The following is an 18,991-nucleotide window of genomic DNA, read 5'->3' as shown; positions in this document are numbered from 1 at the left end:
TTATTCATATAATTATTTCATATTGAGAATATTACTATAGTTAAATATTATCTATAATCATTAGGAATTAAAACAGGAGTTCTGGAAACACTGAAAAATCATAAGTCATTGTTCAATCTTCAAACTTCAAATATATTAAAATTATACATATTTGGAAAGTTGGATTTTCTTGCGAAAATGGATACTAATTTAGAATATAATAAGTACGATGAGATTTTTACATCTATTTTAGAGAAAGAGAAATCTATTTTAGGCTTTTTATCATCTATATTCAACTTTCTAGCAAGACGGTAAATATGATAAATAATATACAAATTTTGGAAGTTTAAACTGGTGATAATTATATTTTAAATTAAAAAAATAACAAGATATATTTTTCAGCACCGATTTCTATTATGTACATGATGGCTCTCATACAGACATGGGTTTCCCGCCAGGTGTAGCGGAGGAATTAGTTATCAAAGTTTTAAGAAAATGTGACCCTAAAAACTGGTCACTAGATAAAGACGAAATAAATAATGAAATAATGTGTTCCACTGTCGCTCAGGAAGTAGAAGTTATTGCTCAGGAAGATGATCAAGAAATTGAGAACACTCCCGAAATTTCCAAAGAAAATGCAGAATCAAATTCAGCAGTAAAATCTGATATCCAAGACAATAAATCTATTTTTCCAGAAGATTACGAACCTCCTCTTATAGTAACACAAAAAAATAGTGAATCTTACAATGGGGCCATCAGAGATAATTATACATGGTCACAGACTATTATGGATATAGGTAATAATATTTAACCACAATTATATATTCAATTTAAATAATATCCACGAGTGGACGCTTTTGCCATTTTTTATAGTAAAATTATTAAGTCACATTTGATACATGACTAACTATCCTACTAGCCAATATAGCTGTGTCACTAGGCAATGGTATATTTCATCGAACACAATTGAACACTTTATTGTACCAATCATAAAATTCGTTTTATCTTTTATTGTTTTATCAATTACCTTTGCTAACTAGTTAACAACATTGGATTATGTCTATAGATTAGTTTACATAAAATTAATAATTTACTAAACAATTAATAATTTGTCACATTCTGCTTTTTAGATGTAACAATAAAGTTACCACCAGATATAAAATCTTCAAAAGATCTGAAGGTTACAATAAATCCTGGAGACGTATGTGTTGCTTGTCGCAATGGTGATATCATACTAAAAGACAAACTACCATTCAAGATTAAGACTATTGATAGTTTCTGGAGCATCAGTGAAAACCGACTTTTGATACATTTAGGTAACCTTTTAAATTTTTAAAAAATCATTGTGATTTAACTTATATTTAATTACTAAAAATTTTTAGCGACGGTGAGGTTTTGTTTTTTGTATATTTTATATACTTCCCATTTAATAGATAATGCAAAATTGTTATTTAATGATATATGGATATAATATGTATTTCATTCTCATAATAGATAATCTTTCTTAAGTTATGAACATCAAATATGTTCTTTATTGATTTATGCTTTATTTGTCTAAAGAAAAAGTTCAGGAACGCTGGTGGAATAAACTATTGAATAAAGAAGAAGAAATTGATCTCTCCAAAATTGACTGCTCAAGACCATTAGATGAGCTGCCAGAAGACAGTATTGCCAAGGTAACAGTTTCAATTTGTTATATGACTTTATATGTGTATTGACTTTATTTGTCCATGGTGGTAGGGCTTTGTGCAAGCCTAACTGGGTCGGTACCAGCCATTCATCAATTATTCTACCGCCAAATATCAGTACACAGTATTGTTGTGTTCCGGTTTGAAGGGTGAGTGAACCAGTGTAACTACAGGCACAAGGGACGTAACATCTTAATTCCCAAGGTTGGTGGCACATTGACAATGTAAGGAGTAGTTAATATTTTATACAGAGTCATTATCTATGGGTGATGGTGACTATTTACCATCTGGTGGCCCATATGCTCATCCGCCAACCTATACCATAAAAAAAAATTGTGTTAGGTCACTTGTCGTCAGCATTTCTTGCTATTACAGGATTGTTTAAATGAATAATTATGTAGTATAGATTTAACGGTACTAATTTTATAGAATGTAAATTTTTATACCATTTTTATTTGACAGGTTAGAGAATTGCAGTGGAATCAAGAACAGAAACTGAAAGGTCTTCCAACTAGTGATGAAATAAGAAATATTGAAATTTTAAAAAAGGCCTGGAATGCTGAAGGTTCTCCGTTTAGAGGGACAGAGTTTAATCCAAATATTCTCAAAAAATAAATACACACAATATAAAATTTATTGTATCAATAACATAACAAAATATAATGTAAAACAATCAAACATTGATTTATTTAAAACCCAGTAAGAACAATTTTTCCAATAGATGTCTTTTCCTCCAATATTTTGTGAGCTTCTTTTAAATTAACAGCATTAATGGGTGTTATAATTTTATTGAGAGTTGGTTTCAATTGGCCATTGTCTAACATCTTCGAAATTTCCTTCAACATCTCATGGTGTTTGAATAAGTCCTCAGTATCATATTTTATTTTAGTCAACATTGATTCTGATGCTAAGGTGACACTTTTGTCCTTCAATGGCCTTAAGTCCACCAAACCACTACTGTCAACTATTAAACAAATTTTTCCCTGTGGTTTAATAACTTTCATTAATGTGTCCCAGTATGGGTATGGATCATAATTGACTAAGACATAATCAACTCCATTTCCATAGCCATTATCTGCAAGTTGGGGCAATAGATCTTTTTTGTGGTTCAGAACTATGTTAGCACCATGTGAAAGAGAAAACTCTATGGTTTCTTTTCTTGAAGCAGTTCCAATAACTTTAAGACCGAGATTGCTAGCCATTTGAGTAGCCACTGAGCCCACGCCACCCGCACTGTTTATTATTAATATAGATTTTCCAGCATCCTTGCTTGAGAGAAGCAATCTTTCAAAGAGGGATTCATATGCAGTAATAGCAGTTAATGGCATGGCAGCAGATTGTTCAAATGTAAGATTTTTAGGCTTGGGGCCTACCAAGAATTCATTAAGTGCTACATACTCTGCATTACAACCACTCCTTCTTATATCACCGGTAAAAATGACTTCATCTCCTACATTAAAAATACTCGATTTTTCTCCTTTTTCAATCACTGTGCCAGCACCATCCCATCCCAAAATACGTGGTGTAGTTTCAATATCCGGTTTTGGTGCTCGTAGTTTTGTGTCAAGTGGGTTAACTGATATTGCCTTCACTTTAACTAACACATCATTCTTTAGCAACTTTGGTAAGTTTATTTCTAAATTCAAAAAACTATTTGGATCAGAAATAGGTAAATATTTATAGAGGCCTACAGCCTTCATTGTCCTTGGCAAATTCTTTGCCATTGTTTCTGCTTATTATGTCGATATGTAAACTCTGGACTATCTTCGTGCTAACAGAAGTAATAATTATTTTAGTAGTGAAAATTTTATGTTATCACAGCACCATATATTGTACACCGTTATCAAACATACAATTCTTATCGTATTACCACTACCACGAGACTAAAATAAACAGTTCACTGTTTAACATTCGTTTATAAGAGGAACTAGTAATGAAAAAGCAAGTCAGAATACACGCTATTCTTATAACCTGACGCAATATAACGATATGTTGAAAGGTCTGTTAATTATTATGCAATTTTTTTTTACTAATATAAGCAACATGACTTGCTTATATACATATGTTTACATCTTATCGTATTTTTCAGTGATTATAATTTTAAATAACATAAGATGAGTTATTTGTATTTTGTATGTCACTGTGACGGATTACGGAATTAATAAATGATAACTTGCATTTTTTAGGTTATATTGGTAGAATTATACATTTTAATTTCATATTTCAAAATATATCCTAATGTTCAACTACAACGATGATGAATATGATAATTATTTTTGTCAATTGTCATGAATCTTATGCAATCAGTCTAGCAATTTGCAAAAATTGTTTGTTATAATTCTCTTATACTTTTTTATTCAATTATACGATCGCACAGACCAGTTTCTATTTTAGTTAGAAGGAGGATAAATTTGTTAAAAAAAATATGCTGCTATTATTGTATTGGTATAAAAAAGTAGCCTAAATCCCTTCTTACAGTACAAGCTCATTCCAAATTTTATCGAATATCTAGGTGAAGCTAGATATATGACCCTAGATTCTAGGTCGGCCTGAGAAAAAAAATCCGACGAAAATTTATCGGTAGGAGCCAGTCTGTGGTCCGTAATTCCGTATGAATATTGTGCAGAATGTAGATACTATCTTATTACATATTTTTTAAATGTACACCTATAAACAACATAAAGTTATTCTTCTTTACCCAATATATAACATGGATACTTTGGTTGTTTATTTCGATAAACTAAAAGATTTTGTGATGTAAATTAGAGCTTTTTAGGTTTTATATATTTCGACTATAAATAGTTGTACTTAGTTCTATATCACTTACATATTAGTTAATTTTAATAGTCATTTTTAATAGATACAATATCTATAATCGCATTTGTACTATAATTAAAATTAAACTATAATATATATGCTGTTGTAATATATTTATTATTATAAGATATGACTATGTTTTACAATGTTTTTTACTTAACTCATTAAAAGCAGATCAATAAATATCACAGAATGGGCAATATAATTCACAGTGTGCGAAAAAATCTAGATATCTAATTAAGTTAAGAATAATGTTGATAATATTTTCTTTATTAAGAAATAATCTGAACAGTCGCTATTTTATTAAAATTTATATTTTGAAAAATTATATTCCATTTTAAATAAAAATTATGAACAACTTAGTTTATATTATAGGATGAAATAGTACAGCAATATACGTAAATCAAGCAACTGCAACACAGTTACAATTAAATAATAACAATAATAATGTTTTTAATATTTTTGACACACAAAGCGATTTTTAATATTAACAATTTTAATAAAGTCGGTACTTATATTTTATCCGAAATTCGTTTCGAATTCGCATGACATTCAATACATTTTTTTTAAACAGGCTGAGATGTTGCATACTACAGCCATATAAATTTTAGTAGTTAATTTCATTTCCACAATATCTTAATTAATTACAGTATTATTTTGTACATTTGATTATAATTTAATAACATATGAATGTACAAAACATTAAAAACGATTCTGTTATTAAAATCCATCACGTAGGTTTTACGTTAACAAAACGTGTCCTAGATAGTTACCGTATATATATAGAATCAGATGTACATAAATGCAATCGGGTTCCAAACTATTATCTGCGTCGTATCGTACTCAACAAGATGCCCTTTTTGCACTGCGTATCAATTTAAATAGATAAGGTTCGGAAACCCTATATTTTTTAATTACGAAATGTCGCAATATAAATATTTATTTCTGTCATCAAAATACTAAAGTTAAATATGTTTCATTTATAATTTCTTAGGCTTAGACGATATTCATTTTTAGGTTCTTATATATTTTATATCTGTCCGAATTCACGTGCTTACTCCATAACATATTTTATCATTATTTAAGCAGGTACAATTTTACACCATAAATGGGTTATATTTCTCATAATCTTTTGATATTTTGATTATGTAAGGAACACATCGTTCATCTCAATGATATGTCCTGTTTTAAACACAATTAATGAAATAAAAAATTGAACACCTTACCATTTTTACAGTTACATTCGTTTTAAATACATTCGTGTAAATCAAAATTATTTAGGTTTGATTATTTATACGTCTGGATAGACTGTCAAAGCTAAGAACGCGTTGATAAAAAGTAGTGATGTCCCGGTAGGCCATTAGGTATACACACACTAGTAAGTACTAAGTAGTATGACATTTGACAAGTGACGTATAGTACGACACAAATTAGATGTAGCATCGAAAAAAACAATGGAATGAAAATAAAACCGATTACTGCCGATTAACACGACCAATAGAAATAGCTCCCTATCGCGCCATTCGACGCTATTCGTCGCAATAGATTCTCACGTCAGAGAAAGCAAGTGCATGTAAATCGATGCGTCAAATTGACGACTATATTAGGTCATATGATATTACAAGTTATTACGTTTGTGCAAAGATCATATTCGCATGAGAAAAAATATTGAGAAATAATTTAGGATAGCTTACTTCATTCGGACGTGATCGGTTTTACGAATTTTGCCGATGCTACATCTAAGTTGTATCGTACTGTACGTAGATCTTGCACACACCAAGTAAATAAATTAGACCTGTTTTAGTTAGTTGCAGTGCGACACTCTATCTAGATACATAAATAATTTGCAATGGTTTCAAAACATGTCACTTAATATTATGTAACAAGAAACATCTGCCTATTTATGTAATACTTTTTGCTTTTATTCTACGATTAAAAAATACAACTATTACTTTGCACATTCATTGATAGTTTAGTTTGCTTATAACAACTAGAGGGATAACATTTGATTGTTTATAATAAAACGATTTTCAGGTACGTACATACAATTTTAAAATTACAAACTGTATACCGTTCATTGATTGCACAGATGTGCACAGGCAAGTTCCTTTTAAAGATTAATTTCGTGACTAGCAACCCACACTTAGCTCGAGATTCTTTACGATAAAACTTTTTTGGAAAGATTTAGAATTATAAAGGCATATGTGACAATTAATTATTTAGATATTTTTTTAACTCAAAATCGATTTTTTTGTCACTCTACTTTTTCAGTACTAATCGCTTCGATTATAGACATAAATAGAACATTGGTATATAATTTTGTTCCTATATAGAATTAATTACTTCGTATTGACCAACAACATCTCACATTTTAGATATAGTAAATGTTGACACTCAATATTTTACCAAATTGACATATTATTAATATATTCTAAAAAAATGCATCAAATACACTTAATTTTTACATTACTGACTATGGATGACTAGGTTTTATTTGTGTTTGTAAACTCAAATTCTCTTTCACTAAGCCAAACAAAAGTCAATTAAATATCCAATGAAAACATCAGACCGAATCAGTATTTGGAATAATTCTACTAATTTATAACTGTTCCGATACATTCCTCAACTTGACTCAACTTGATAGTAAAATAGGAACAGCGTTAAACGTAAAAGATTACATTTCTATTCGACTGCGAAGTGACAATAGTTAGTAGAATTGTCCCATACACATCTCAATCGAAAGTTTCCAATATTATATGACTTTTATTATCAAGCAAATGAAATCAAGCCGAGATTATATATTGAACGTCACTTGTAAGTTGTAAGCATCTTCTATTTGTAAGATAAAATCCATTTAACATCTTTGACAAGCAAATACTACACTTAACGATCATATAAAATATACCCCATAAACACAAATGTGTCTATAATATTGTGTAAATCTCCTATAACCAAACGACCCATAATTGATTTCCGGCCTTTTCTTTCTATAACTCATAACATCATCATATGTTTTTTGGGTATAGTGTGAATCATGACGATTTATTTCCCCATTCACTGTACAGCGTATTCACAGAAATCATGGGCTCCTGTACATTCGACACTGGGCCTGTGAGTCGAGTCCCAAATACCTGGGCCACATCTCTGACACATGCCCACTAGGGTGCAAGGGATTCGAACGAGCTGTCTGAACTGGTGGAGAAGACCACGTGCCTTTCGAAGGATCAGGCGACCGTCCATGTACATCGCTGAAATTAAGGTAAAAGAAGTCTTTGTACATTTGACGTGCAACATTTCATGATACATATGTACTTACTAAGAGGTGATATAGCGAGCCTTTCTAGGTAGACACGACGTATTTCTTAAAACTTCTACTGCCTTAATATTTAGTATTGTTGTATTCTGGTTTGATTGGTTGGTATGCCAGTAAAAATACAGGAACAAGTGACGTCTTAGTTCCAAAGATTTAGAAGTGCGCATTAGTGATATAATTGATGGTTAGTATTTCTTACAGTACAAATATCTATGTGCGGTGGTTAGTGGCGGATTTACCAATAGGCTAAGTAGGCTGGAGCCTATGGCGGCAAATTTAGTCCAAATTTGTTATTATCTTATAGAAATAAAAAAATCGTATCATATCACTTAGTTTATAATCATACTAATAACGAGAAAAAGCCGATGTAATGAGAACGATAGAACAAAAATCACAAAGTTGCAAATCAGAATAAATGTAATTAATATGATTGTGAACAAAACTAACGTATTGAATCTAAAGTCAGGAGCGGCAAAAATTCAATAGCCCTAATAGCCTACTAGGGGCAAATTTGTAAATCCGCCACTGGCGTTGGTGATCACTTAACATCAGATAATCCATTTATCATTATTTAGTGCCCAATAATGAAAAAGAACAAATTTAATTATTTTATTTATTTTTTATTTATTTATTTATTTCTTTTTATAATAAAACATACACATTAATATATTTTACAAGCCATTAAACCATTTTCTGGTTTCTATTGGCTAAGAAAAGTATTCGCATATACTACATATTAAAACTAAAAACGCAACATAAACGCCAAACAGTCCGTTCGCCCGCTACCGTTCAGCAGCGGTGAAGAGCGAAACCGCTATATGTAGTTTATTTGCGTCAAGAGTTGCACTATTCCCCGTTGCCTGTCCCCACCGCTGAAAATAAATAAAACTTACCCAACGAGCTGAAGTGTAACAGCATCTCGTCAGTGTTGAGATCCTGGGCGATAACGTCGTCAGCGTACACCGCGATGATAGCGAGGCAGAGGAATAGGTGGAAATAATCCGTCTGGTAGTTCGCCCAACACGCTTCCCACATGCGAAGTGCCACCGCTTCCGTGAATTCGCGTTTGAAACATCTGAATAGATAAAGTTCAAGATTTCAATATTCATTTTATCCCTCTCTAGCTTCCGTCCTGACTTGGAACGGTTAGACTAAATAAGTTAGTGCCTAGGACGGCAAAACTAATGGTCATATCCTATACTCACATTAAGTTACTTAATACCTTACGGAATTGGGGGCGGCAATCTTTTGGTTCACATAAAACATTTATATTGAAGAAACATACGGAGAACCCTTCTAATAGTTTTGGGCTATTATTTGGTATTATTGGGTAACCTTTATGGGTTTACGCAAAACAGTTCATGGAAATGTCAATCAAATATATGGCTAAGGAACACGAAGAAAAAACATACCAAAAAAGTTTAATTTATCAAGACCGCATATGTACCATTATTGAATAAAAACTCCAATCCTTTAAAGAGGTTTTATATCGCGACCAAACGAGTTAGTTAAGAGTACGTTGTGGAAGAGAATTTTATCCGACACATACAGGTTTCCTGACTACGTTCTCTTTAATGGGATCAATTATTATTATATTCCGAGAACATGAAAACTCAGTAGTGTTTGATGCCAGAATGAACGTTGATCTTCGATATGGTTTCATCTCAAGTCATCAGAATCAGGGATTAATATTAAATTTTATATTAAAAAAATAGAAAATTCAAATAAATATTCCTATGTATATTCTAAGCCTATTCATCTCGGTTTTGTATTGAAAGTATAATCTCCGTATAATTAATACGTCCACTTTACTTTACATGTACATCACCCACACAGAGAAAATATGTACGTAAATACAAAATAGATCCAGCCTAAAGAACAGAGGCGTACAATATTAGCGACCTTAAGGCTACATAGCTATCTCTTCCAGACAAAGTTTACGAAAATGAGGTGGGTGGTGCTGTAATAATAAATAAATAAATTAACATGAATCTATAAATAAAACTAAAAAATAAATGTACCTAAATATAGAATAAACAAGTTTCAACAACTACTACCTACTGGAAATTATTTGAAATTAACCAAAATAAATATATAGAGGCACTTACAATAATATCCATCTGTGACAAAATAGCAGTTCCATGGCGTCCACGTGTTTTTCAAGGTGTTTGTAGAAGTGCGGTAACATAATCCTGATCAGTTCACGGAGGTAACTCTGAAAATGACATAACATTTCTCGGATTAACTACTTATTCAACAATTATTTTACTAATAAAATAATGTATCAGTTGTTTTGCATTTATCTAATTTGTATCCGGTCAGTTTACCAGTGTGTAAATTACGTTATCTTATCATGTTGCATTTAAAACATAAGTACTGATTTATAAAGGCATATACGAATATGCCTGCCTATGTATAAGTTTTAAATATCTAGGTACGTACCTAGATTTTTTGTTTTTTTGTTTTTATGGAATAGGTTGGCGGACGAGCATATGGGCCACCTGATGGTAAGTGGTCACCATCACCCAGACAATGATGCTGTAAGCAATATTAACAATTCCTTACATCGTCAATGTGCCACCAACCTTGGGAACTAAGATGTTATGTCCCTTGTGCCTGTAGTTACACTGATCACAACAATACTGAGTACTGTTATTTGGCGGTAGAATAACTGGTGAGTGGGTGGTACCTACCCAGACGGGCTTGCACAGAGCCCTACCACCAAGAAATTTAAAACTTGGGGAATACTAATATCAAACTACAAATGAACTTAATGGGAAAGACTGACTTTTGTGCCCAAGAACTTTATAAGGAATGAACAAGTAAGAGAAATAAATATATAGTTAAATTAATGAACTAGGTACATCTGTTGTATGAAGAGTCAAACTTTCAAAACGTCCTTGACATTGGACTAAGGCAGAAAAATTACCTACTCTGATTAAAAAATAAATTCTAAATTATATAACCAATATATCGAAACGAATCTTTATTTCAATTGGTCACGTCAAATTATTTTCATTGGTCACACAAAATTAAACTTATATAAATCATTACTTTAATTGAGTTTATCTTTAAACTGCAATTAATATTGTATATATATAAATCTCATATTTAAAATAGTTACCAATATATAAATAGTTGCAATATTTATTTTATAATTTATTATGTGTTAAATCTTAAAAGTATTCATATTGATATAAAATATATCTTGGATGAACAACAGCAACATTTATACATATTTATTAACACACTCGGCGTACGTATCCAAATACGTATCTCTGTGTAAAACGATGGCTGTTTGTTTGAATACACATTACTCAAAAACCCATGAATATCTTGTACCAATGAAAACCATCAAATTTGTATTATTATTCCGCGTGTTTTAACAAAAAGTTTTAACCAAACATTAGCCAAACATTTGTATTGTATACACAATTTAACGTGAGTATATTGTAGTACCTATATCTGAGTCAATGTTATAGGATTATAGAAAATATAGGCAATATTTTATAAAACACGTAATACAGATTTTAATATTCACAAATTGTCGCTTCAATATGGGGCGAAACGAAGGAATTTCTTAATTAATCGAAGCATTCAGTCCTCGCACTGAATGTCTTCACTAAATTATTACGCAATTGTCAGAGGAATTTAGTTTTAGAAATTAGAACAAAGGACTGATAAAATTTATTATTAAATAATAATTAATCGATACAGTGATTAAACATGCTAATGCTGTTCCATATTGCGTATTGAGTCATATCTTTTCAGATAGGTACTCTTTCTTAGAAATTATTATATAAATGAAATCTAAATCAATGTAACGTTATCAGAAACTATTTTGAGGTTATGGCGGATTCACATTTTCCCAAGATGTTTTTCCAAAACGCCGAAGACATTATATATTTACAATAATAAAAAAATAGCATTAAGCCGTTGGAACAGTTTGGTTAATACGCAATAAGTCTAGTAATTCTCAAGTGTACTTACCAAATTATTATCCATGTCGTTATCGGTGGGCGTGCACACGAATATCGCTCGCTGCATGAGGCCGACGAAGCACCAGAACGCCTCCGCCTCGCACTTAATCTCACACAGGACCGGCGCCAGTAGATCGCTCATTCCTTGGGTGTACCTACATTAAGATGGTTTATATACATACTAGATGTTACCCGCGTCTTTGGTCGCGTAGAAAATATAATATATTTACAAATGAACTTAAAATATTTTATTAATGTAAGACCTCTTTGCTTACAACACTTTTTTCCAATTAAAATTTGTATATGTCCTTTACTGTCCTGAACTACAGACAGACAGAGTTACTTTCGCATTTGTAATATCAATATGGATTAATATATTGCTAAAATGTTTTGCTCATGCTCATGATATGTTGTTTAGCTCAAACATCACAATATTATTCAAAGCAATTGTGTTATTTTTATTATATTGGGCTGTCTAACACCTACCCTAATGCTGGATTATAAATGGCGTAATTCAATAAAATATTCTTCATTATTTCGACATTATAATTATTGTCACCCGCAAAGAAGGGATTCCCTCTATCGGTCCTGACAACATCCTTCTCTATTACGCTTTGCACATTCTTCCAGAAGACTGCGTGTTGTTCGGGAGTCATCTTTTCCAATCTTCTCTTAGCAACTTCATCATACTCTCTCGTTCTAATTTGTAATATAATCTCTCTTTCGTCGTATGTAGAGTTATACGGGTAACAATGTAGTAGGAACGGCCAAACTTCTCGTCTCAACTCTTTATCGAGACCTCCGAAGAAAACGCACTTTCTTAAAAACAAGTCATCCTCGATCGTGCCTTTCCCGTTCATGACTTTGCCATAAAATAGTTCAGGGGTAATCTTGGGCACTTTCCCTTCTTCAGGATGTTGTTCAGACTTTTGAACCTCCGGACGACAAACCATGAAATGGCGATACGGTAAATTTGGTTCTTCGGAACCTGAAATTAATAATGCGAAATAAAAATGTATCTACCTAAATATTATTCAAAAGGCGACTAGTATATCTGGCGAAGTTGTTGTAATTTTGGCAGTTGTAGATTTCATTTATTTTGGTGAAATCATTATTCCAAAGAATACACTTACTTGTAAAATCTTAATTTAATAGAATATTTATTAGACTATTTAAATTTTAAAACTGCGTATCGTCTGTCAATTTTGGTCAGGTTTTCACAAAACGAGTTTTATGTTTAGCAAAAACTATAAATAACGGTAACCTCAACTGTACGGAAACATGCAATGCATTCTGAAATGACCTTACGTCGTTTTCATCACATATTCTTTCATATTTTCTTCTTAATTAAAACTCTCGACTAATTATGCGAACCAGTTCATTATATACAAGCTTCATTATAAAAAATGAATATTTTTTAATAAAAGCTGGTAAAGGTGCTTCATTAGATGTACTTAATAGTTGCTATCTTGGCATAATATTCTCGACAAGTAAATGTTAATTATTAAAAAGATCGCCGTGCAATAAATCCGACTTAAATAAAGCCCATTTAACCATTCCAAATATTTATTAATAATAATATTTTTTCGTAAAATAATACAGTAAATAATATTAGCGGGGACTCCCGGTCAAAATACCACTTTGAATAGATATGATAGGAAAACCGTTAATATTATTAAATATATTATATGACTAAATTGTACCTGGTGTTAGTTTAATGTTGTGCAATAATGCGTGCCATCTGTGCAATACTTGTGCCAGATGATCCAGACCTCCATGGTGAAAATGTAATATTTTGTATTGAGACTCTCTGGAAGCCACAACCAGTTGACCGCAAGTGCAATTGTCGTCGTTGAAAAATAATCGCAAGGATCGCATCTGACTTAGATCCACCGAGAACCTGGACAAAAAAAAATTGTTATTTTAAATAGTTATTAAATGTTATTTGATTATTTTTTAAACAAATATGTAAACTAAATAACGCACGTGTCATTTTAATTATATAAAAAAACAGGTTTAATAAAAGCTCAATCAAGCAATGAGGTTACATAAACATTATATTTTAAAAACAAAGTATTTTTTTTTAAATTACTAGATTTCACCTTCAGCTATGCCCATGTTTGAAAGTTGTTCGTAGGTTTTAGAGATAAAAATGTAGCATATGTCCTTCCTTGGAGTTTAATTCATGACATATATAACAGACAGACGGTTACTTTTTCTGTCCATACTTTCGTATTTATAATATAAGTATAGATTAAGATAATCATTTGAGACTACGATTATATTGTGTTTGCAGTAACATTTCATGCACACTTGTAGTTTATAGCTAAATTATAAACTTTTTTTAACATTAAATAATGCCTTTTATATATTTATAATAAATACAGTCTAGGCTCTGACATTATCTCATAAAGGCTCCATTGAAGACGTTCATTATCCGGAATAAATGCCATAATGACATACCGGAGAAAGCGAGACCCGAAGGAACGTAAGCTATAAGAAAAGGCATTGAAATTCCATTTAACGTCCAATACGCTATCTTGAATAAAGACTTTTTGATGAAATTTATTTTATATACTTGTAATTTTTATGTCTATAACTAAGTCCTGTTACAGAAATAAAAAGAAAAAAACAAACATTTTAAGTAGGCACATACTCCATGCGGCTTTACTTAACTAATTAGGTATTTCCATTTTAATTTTGTTTTCAAAGATTTGATAAAAAGTTCGCTGATGTTCAAATCGCCATTTTTACGGATCCTTAATGAATATATTTTCTTCTCATATTAAAGATTGGTATAGGATAATGTATTTTTAGTGTTATAAGTTCTTAAGCTACCTATAAGTAATTTTTTTTTTCGGAACTTAATTGGTGTGGCTCTATTGACCTCGACAATTTGTGGAATGGCGAGTAGTGAGACTCGAGCCAAAAGTTGGGAGTCCACTTAAGGGCTCTTAACGCGCACGTCCTACTAGAAATTTAATTCGATCGGTTCAAAGGTTTATGGCTAATGAAGTAAAACGAGACAGAATTACTTTCGCCTTTATAGTATTAATCTGATAAATTTAATTTGAAATAAATAGATATCGTAAAACTGAACAGTAATCTAGCGTGAACTGTGTTACAAATTACACCGATTTTGTTTAGATACTTGAATAAATTTAACTCTAAATGTGGAAAAATCAACTCTAAATGTGGAATAATCCTGCTGTTTTTTATGAATGAATAATATAATGCAATTGTATACCCAATGATCTTAGTAATGTCAAGAGTAGTTTCCGACATGGCTTCGAAAGTTAATAGTACAAATAAATTATGTAAATTTCCCACTGCTAGATAACGATTACCTCTTGTCTTATAAGTAAGTCTTGGGACTCAGAAGCTGCTCAGGTACCAGTTGACATATACACATGTACCTTATGTTTTCTGTCAAATTTTACTTACCATCTTTTCCTTTAAAACCGAATACGAGATAATATAAAAATACAAATTAATGGCAAGAAAATGTATCTGCATTGCAATTAATTACTCGAAGGTAAGACAAATGCTCTTTTCTAATAATAGAACCCGTTAAGATCTAGGTTAAAGTAATTAAGACTCCACGACAAATACTAGAAAAATATTTCAAAAGAAAAACTACGTCTAATATCTACTGAGTTTGCGTTAGAAATAACTGTTTTCTTTAGTTATCTTGTTGGTTAATTTTTGAAGCTTGGTGGAAATTCAAATGTGTTGCCGATAGGATGATTGAATATGCCGCCATTATTTTGGGTAAACTGAATAACTTGATAAAACTGAAAACTGAATAATTTGATGAACTGAATAAATTGAACGCGGCAAACAATTCATTTATAAAAAAATCTCACTATCGCTTATATAGACAACCGCAACCGAGCTTATATTAGTAACTTGAGATTTCTTTGAGGTTCTTATTTAATAAATAATCTAGTATTCCCCGGGGAATCCACATGAAATGCGAATGACCATGAAAATTTAAAAAAAACCGTATGCTAACGCGCATTAATGTTGGATTTATCTCTTGATTAATTTACTATATCTACATAAGTATGTTTGGTAAAATAATTAAATTCTCACATTAAATTATTTACCAAAATAAAAAAAATTGAAATTTAAAATCAATGAAAGTTTATTAAACAGTATTGTCCTGAGTGAAATATAGAACAATGAATCATCTCATCTCATCATCTAATTATGTCCAGTATAACAGTGAGTCTAGTGTGGGTATTCCCAAGCGCTATTGTGATTCCCGCTTTTGCAAATAAAACTAAACTACTAAACGTACCTTACCATATGCTATATTCTCATGAAATTTATTAGAATCGAATTATTATTTATTTCTTTTGACAAAAAACTACAGAACCAGAGCCAAGTTTGTTTTGAAGCCTTATTTCTTATCGAAAACAGTAATGTGTTATGCGTCCGATAACTAATTGCCGGAACCATTGAACATGACCTACATAGATTAAACTATTCAACTGTTAATCATCATCATCAAGATACTATTAAACAAATCTGAAACATAAACATAGACTTTCCAAAAGTTCAAGACAATCCAGAAATAGAATAGAATGTTTCTGCATTTTGATTACCATTTCTATTAATATTTTTTTTATATATTGTTGTAACCGATCTTTTATAACTCTCTTAATAACCTTTGCGAATTATAGTAACTCGAACGGTCGCTGGGACGAAAATAAATTAGTCAATTGGCATTCATCATTCTTAGTTACATTCTGGTGCATACATACTTTCGTAGCTTATGAGTCGATCTCATAAACGAGTACGAAATTGCTTTAAATACTTGAATGATATATTTAAATAAATAAAACCAATCCGCGGTAATTTACTTTCAGAGCTTATCAGATATTTAAATTGGAAATTGATAGTTGAATAATAGATTGAACTTTACACTCACCTTCGACATTTCAAAGGCTGTCGTCTTTGCGGTACGGGGGAACTATGTACGCTGTCCGGAAAAACTAAATTATGTTTCAGAGCTAAGAATTCAGGTGTGCTCATCCAATTAGGATTGCCTTCGTCGCATGAACTCATAGACAGAGACCTCATAAAGCTACCAGAAACTGAATCTGGAGTCAGATCAACGTTTTCGACGTTCGGGTTAGCAATCGTTATATTAACCGACGTCATTGACTGGGATCGTACGTGCCGTTCAAATTCAAATATCTGATCTTTCGACTCATCTTTATCGATAGAAACAAACACATCATCCTTACTCGAATCTACAGATTTTATCGTAGGCTTAGAACTAGACGACAATTCCTCTTGAGTCGTATCGTTCTGGGTGTACCTGGTATCGTTTGATTTGATGCTCTGTTTATCCGAATTCGAATTCAGACTAGTCGTGTCCGAGGAGTCGGAGAAGGCGTTCTCGTTATTGATATATTTTCTGTTCTTTTGCTGTACAGTCTTCTGGGTTGGAATGTCTTGAGGATTTGTGGGCTTAATCCCACAGCCGATTTCATCGCTAGGGCTAGTTTCAACAGCTGACGGACACTTCTTTAAAGTGGAATTGGGTATCCAATTTAAGAATAGCGTAGGCCGTTTAGCATTATTGTGCTGATCAGTAAACACTTTCGTCGTCACTGTCATATAACCCGGATGGTGTACAATATCTAATTCATGCCTCGCAATTGTCGGTGGATGTACGCACACATTATTCTTACAAAACAATATTTCATTGTCGACGTAATCGGGAGGTTCTTCGTTGTCATCGAACTCGAGCCCTAGGAAATAACTCGACGCACGTTTAATAAGATCCGGTAGAGGCATGCTGGTTTACATTTCTTTTATTAAAACCGTATTGCGACTTAGCGTTATCAGCCGCGTCAAACTTAGTTAAGCGCGGCACGAGTACTACGCGCATGTAAACACCCACACTGGGTTAAATATGTTGATAACGCGGTATTGATCGTTCGAAGCCGGTGTCGCTTTAACGTCAGCTGTGACTGTGACACAATATCCTAGCGTCTTGCTCGTAATACACAAAACGAATATTGCAGACCTGTTAGCGTTGACGTGTCGAATATTATTTAAATTTAAGTATTAATGCCGATTTCAAAATATTTATCTTGTCAAAGGTACATTATGTAACATTACTTACATACCTAAAATGTATAAACATTTGCCCTAGATACAAAATGAATCAAGATATTTTCAATTGATGTTTAACCTAATTACTTTCATAAGGTTATCAAAATGGTTTTATTAAGTCCTAAGTAGTTTAAAATTTTATTGAGTAGATACTATCCAGTTTCGGCGGCAACTTTCGCGTGCACTGTATATTGAAATTTTGATTCTCTTTTCAAACCAATCAATATTCTGTGAAAATTAATAACATTCCTATCAACATTAGGTATATATTTACTTTTTAGGGTACAACCTATTTATAATTTGTACATAACGTTCATATGATAGTTAAGGTGGTAGAATTTAAAAGGATTTAAGTTTAATCACGAGGAATACGTACAGTTCTGTAACAAAACTAATTTTTAAAACTACAGTAAATTGGCCTTGTACCTATATTGTTACACTCTTTCACTGCAGCAATTACGTTGTGAGACTTATACAACAGTGGCCAATACTATTAATCCCTATTTTTAATTGCATGAAACTTGTTACCTATTTTTATGGTATATTTATATGAGTTTTTATCTTGTTGAAATAAAATAAAACGTATTATAGTATAACGCACACGTATTATACCTGATATTAACATGTATCTCAATTTAAAAAGAAAATATGTTGCAGTTAAAATTTTTGTTTACAAAAAGTTTTCAAAATTCAAAATATTACTATTTTTTTCCTTTATTACTTCATTTACGATCGAGCGCAAAATATTCTGCCAATATTTTTAAAAACTCAAACAAATGCAAAGAAAAATCGTTAATTTTCTTTCATTTTAAACACAGACAATTTACACAGCTTTTGCTGCTAGTTCCTTCTTTAATAGATTTTAATGTAATTAAAAAAAATACTTTTCAATATTAATGTCATTGTTAGCCATAAAATAGTTTCTTTTTTTATCAATGACAACCTTTTTTTTTACTTTTTATTGCCCAATGTTATATGGTCGCTGTAAAAATAATATAATAAAATATTTATTATAAATTCCATGTATTATTTTAAATAAACAATAATCTTCATTTAAAATTTTGCGTGAAACGTATCAGTTT

At 31.5% G+C, this 18,991-nt stretch overlaps 3 protein-coding genes across 3 annotated transcripts; 1 reads left to right on the top strand and 2 right to left on the bottom strand.

Annotated features, from left to right (window-relative positions):
- The first annotated feature begins 79 nt into the window (after positions 1–79).
- On the top strand, positions 80–2,339 carry LOC124529953 (nudC domain-containing protein 3). Its single transcript, XM_047103909.1, has 5 exons — positions 80–290; positions 382–776; positions 1,110–1,295; positions 1,540–1,655; positions 2,130–2,339. The coding sequence occupies exons 1-5, from the start codon at positions 178–180 to the stop codon at positions 2,280–2,282; spliced, it is 963 nt and encodes a 320-aa protein (XP_046959865.1). The 5' UTR covers positions 80–177; the 3' UTR covers positions 2,283–2,339.
- On the bottom strand, positions 2,284–3,765 carry LOC124529952 (zinc-type alcohol dehydrogenase-like protein SERP1785). The gene has a single exon (XM_047103908.1). The coding sequence runs from the start codon at positions 3,389–3,391 to the stop codon at positions 2,357–2,359; it is 1,035 nt and encodes a 344-aa protein (XP_046959864.1). The 5' UTR covers positions 3,392–3,765; the 3' UTR covers positions 2,284–2,356.
- A 3,713-nt stretch (positions 3,766–7,478) lies between these two features.
- Positions 7,479–17,869, bottom strand: LOC124529966 (TBC1 domain family member 16). The gene is made up of 7 exons (XM_047103927.1): positions 16,714–17,869; positions 13,481–13,677; positions 12,264–12,765; positions 11,788–11,932; positions 9,906–10,012; positions 8,691–8,872; positions 7,479–7,732 (listed from the first exon to the last, which is right to left on the bottom strand). The coding sequence occupies exons 1-7, from the start codon at positions 17,586–17,588 to the stop codon at positions 7,539–7,541; spliced, it is 2,202 nt and encodes a 733-aa protein (XP_046959883.1). The 5' UTR covers positions 17,589–17,869; the 3' UTR covers positions 7,479–7,538.
- Between the last annotated feature and the right edge of the window lie 1,122 nt (positions 17,870–18,991).

The sequence above is a fragment of the Vanessa cardui genome, chromosome 5, assembly GCF_905220365.1.
Source record: "Vanessa cardui chromosome 5, ilVanCard2.1, whole genome shotgun sequence".
Taxonomy (NCBI): domain Eukaryota; kingdom Metazoa; phylum Arthropoda; class Insecta; order Lepidoptera; family Nymphalidae; genus Vanessa; species Vanessa cardui.
This window is presented reverse-complemented; position numbering and strand designations above follow the sequence as displayed.

Excerpts from the sequence above, each read along its gene's own strand:
- LOC124529966 (XM_047103927.1), bottom strand. The coding sequence starts at position 17,588 with ATGCCTCTACCGGATCTTATTAAACGTGCGTCGAGTTATTTCCTAGGG. Across the intron at positions 13,678-16,713 it reads CAGCCTTTGAAATGTCGAAG|GTTCTCGGTGGATCTAAGTC; the intron begins GTGAGTGTAAAG and ends TTTTTTGTCCAG. Across the intron at positions 8,873-9,905 it reads TGTCACAGATGGATATTATT|ATGTTTCAAACGCGAATTCA; the intron begins GTAAGTGCCTCT and ends TTATCTATTCAG.
- LOC124529952 (XM_047103908.1), bottom strand. The coding sequence starts at position 3,391 with ATGGCAAAGAATTTGCCAAGGACAATGAAGGCTGTAGGCCTCTATAAA.
- LOC124529953 (XM_047103909.1), top strand. The coding sequence starts at position 178 with ATGGATACTAATTTAGAATATAATAAGTACGATGAGATTTTTACATCT. Across the intron at positions 777-1,109 it reads ACAGACTATTATGGATATAG|ATGTAACAATAAAGTTACCA; the intron begins GTAATAATATTT and ends TCTGCTTTTTAG. Across the intron at positions 1,296-1,539 it reads CCGACTTTTGATACATTTAG|AAAAAGTTCAGGAACGCTGG; the intron begins GTAACCTTTTAA and ends ATTTGTCTAAAG.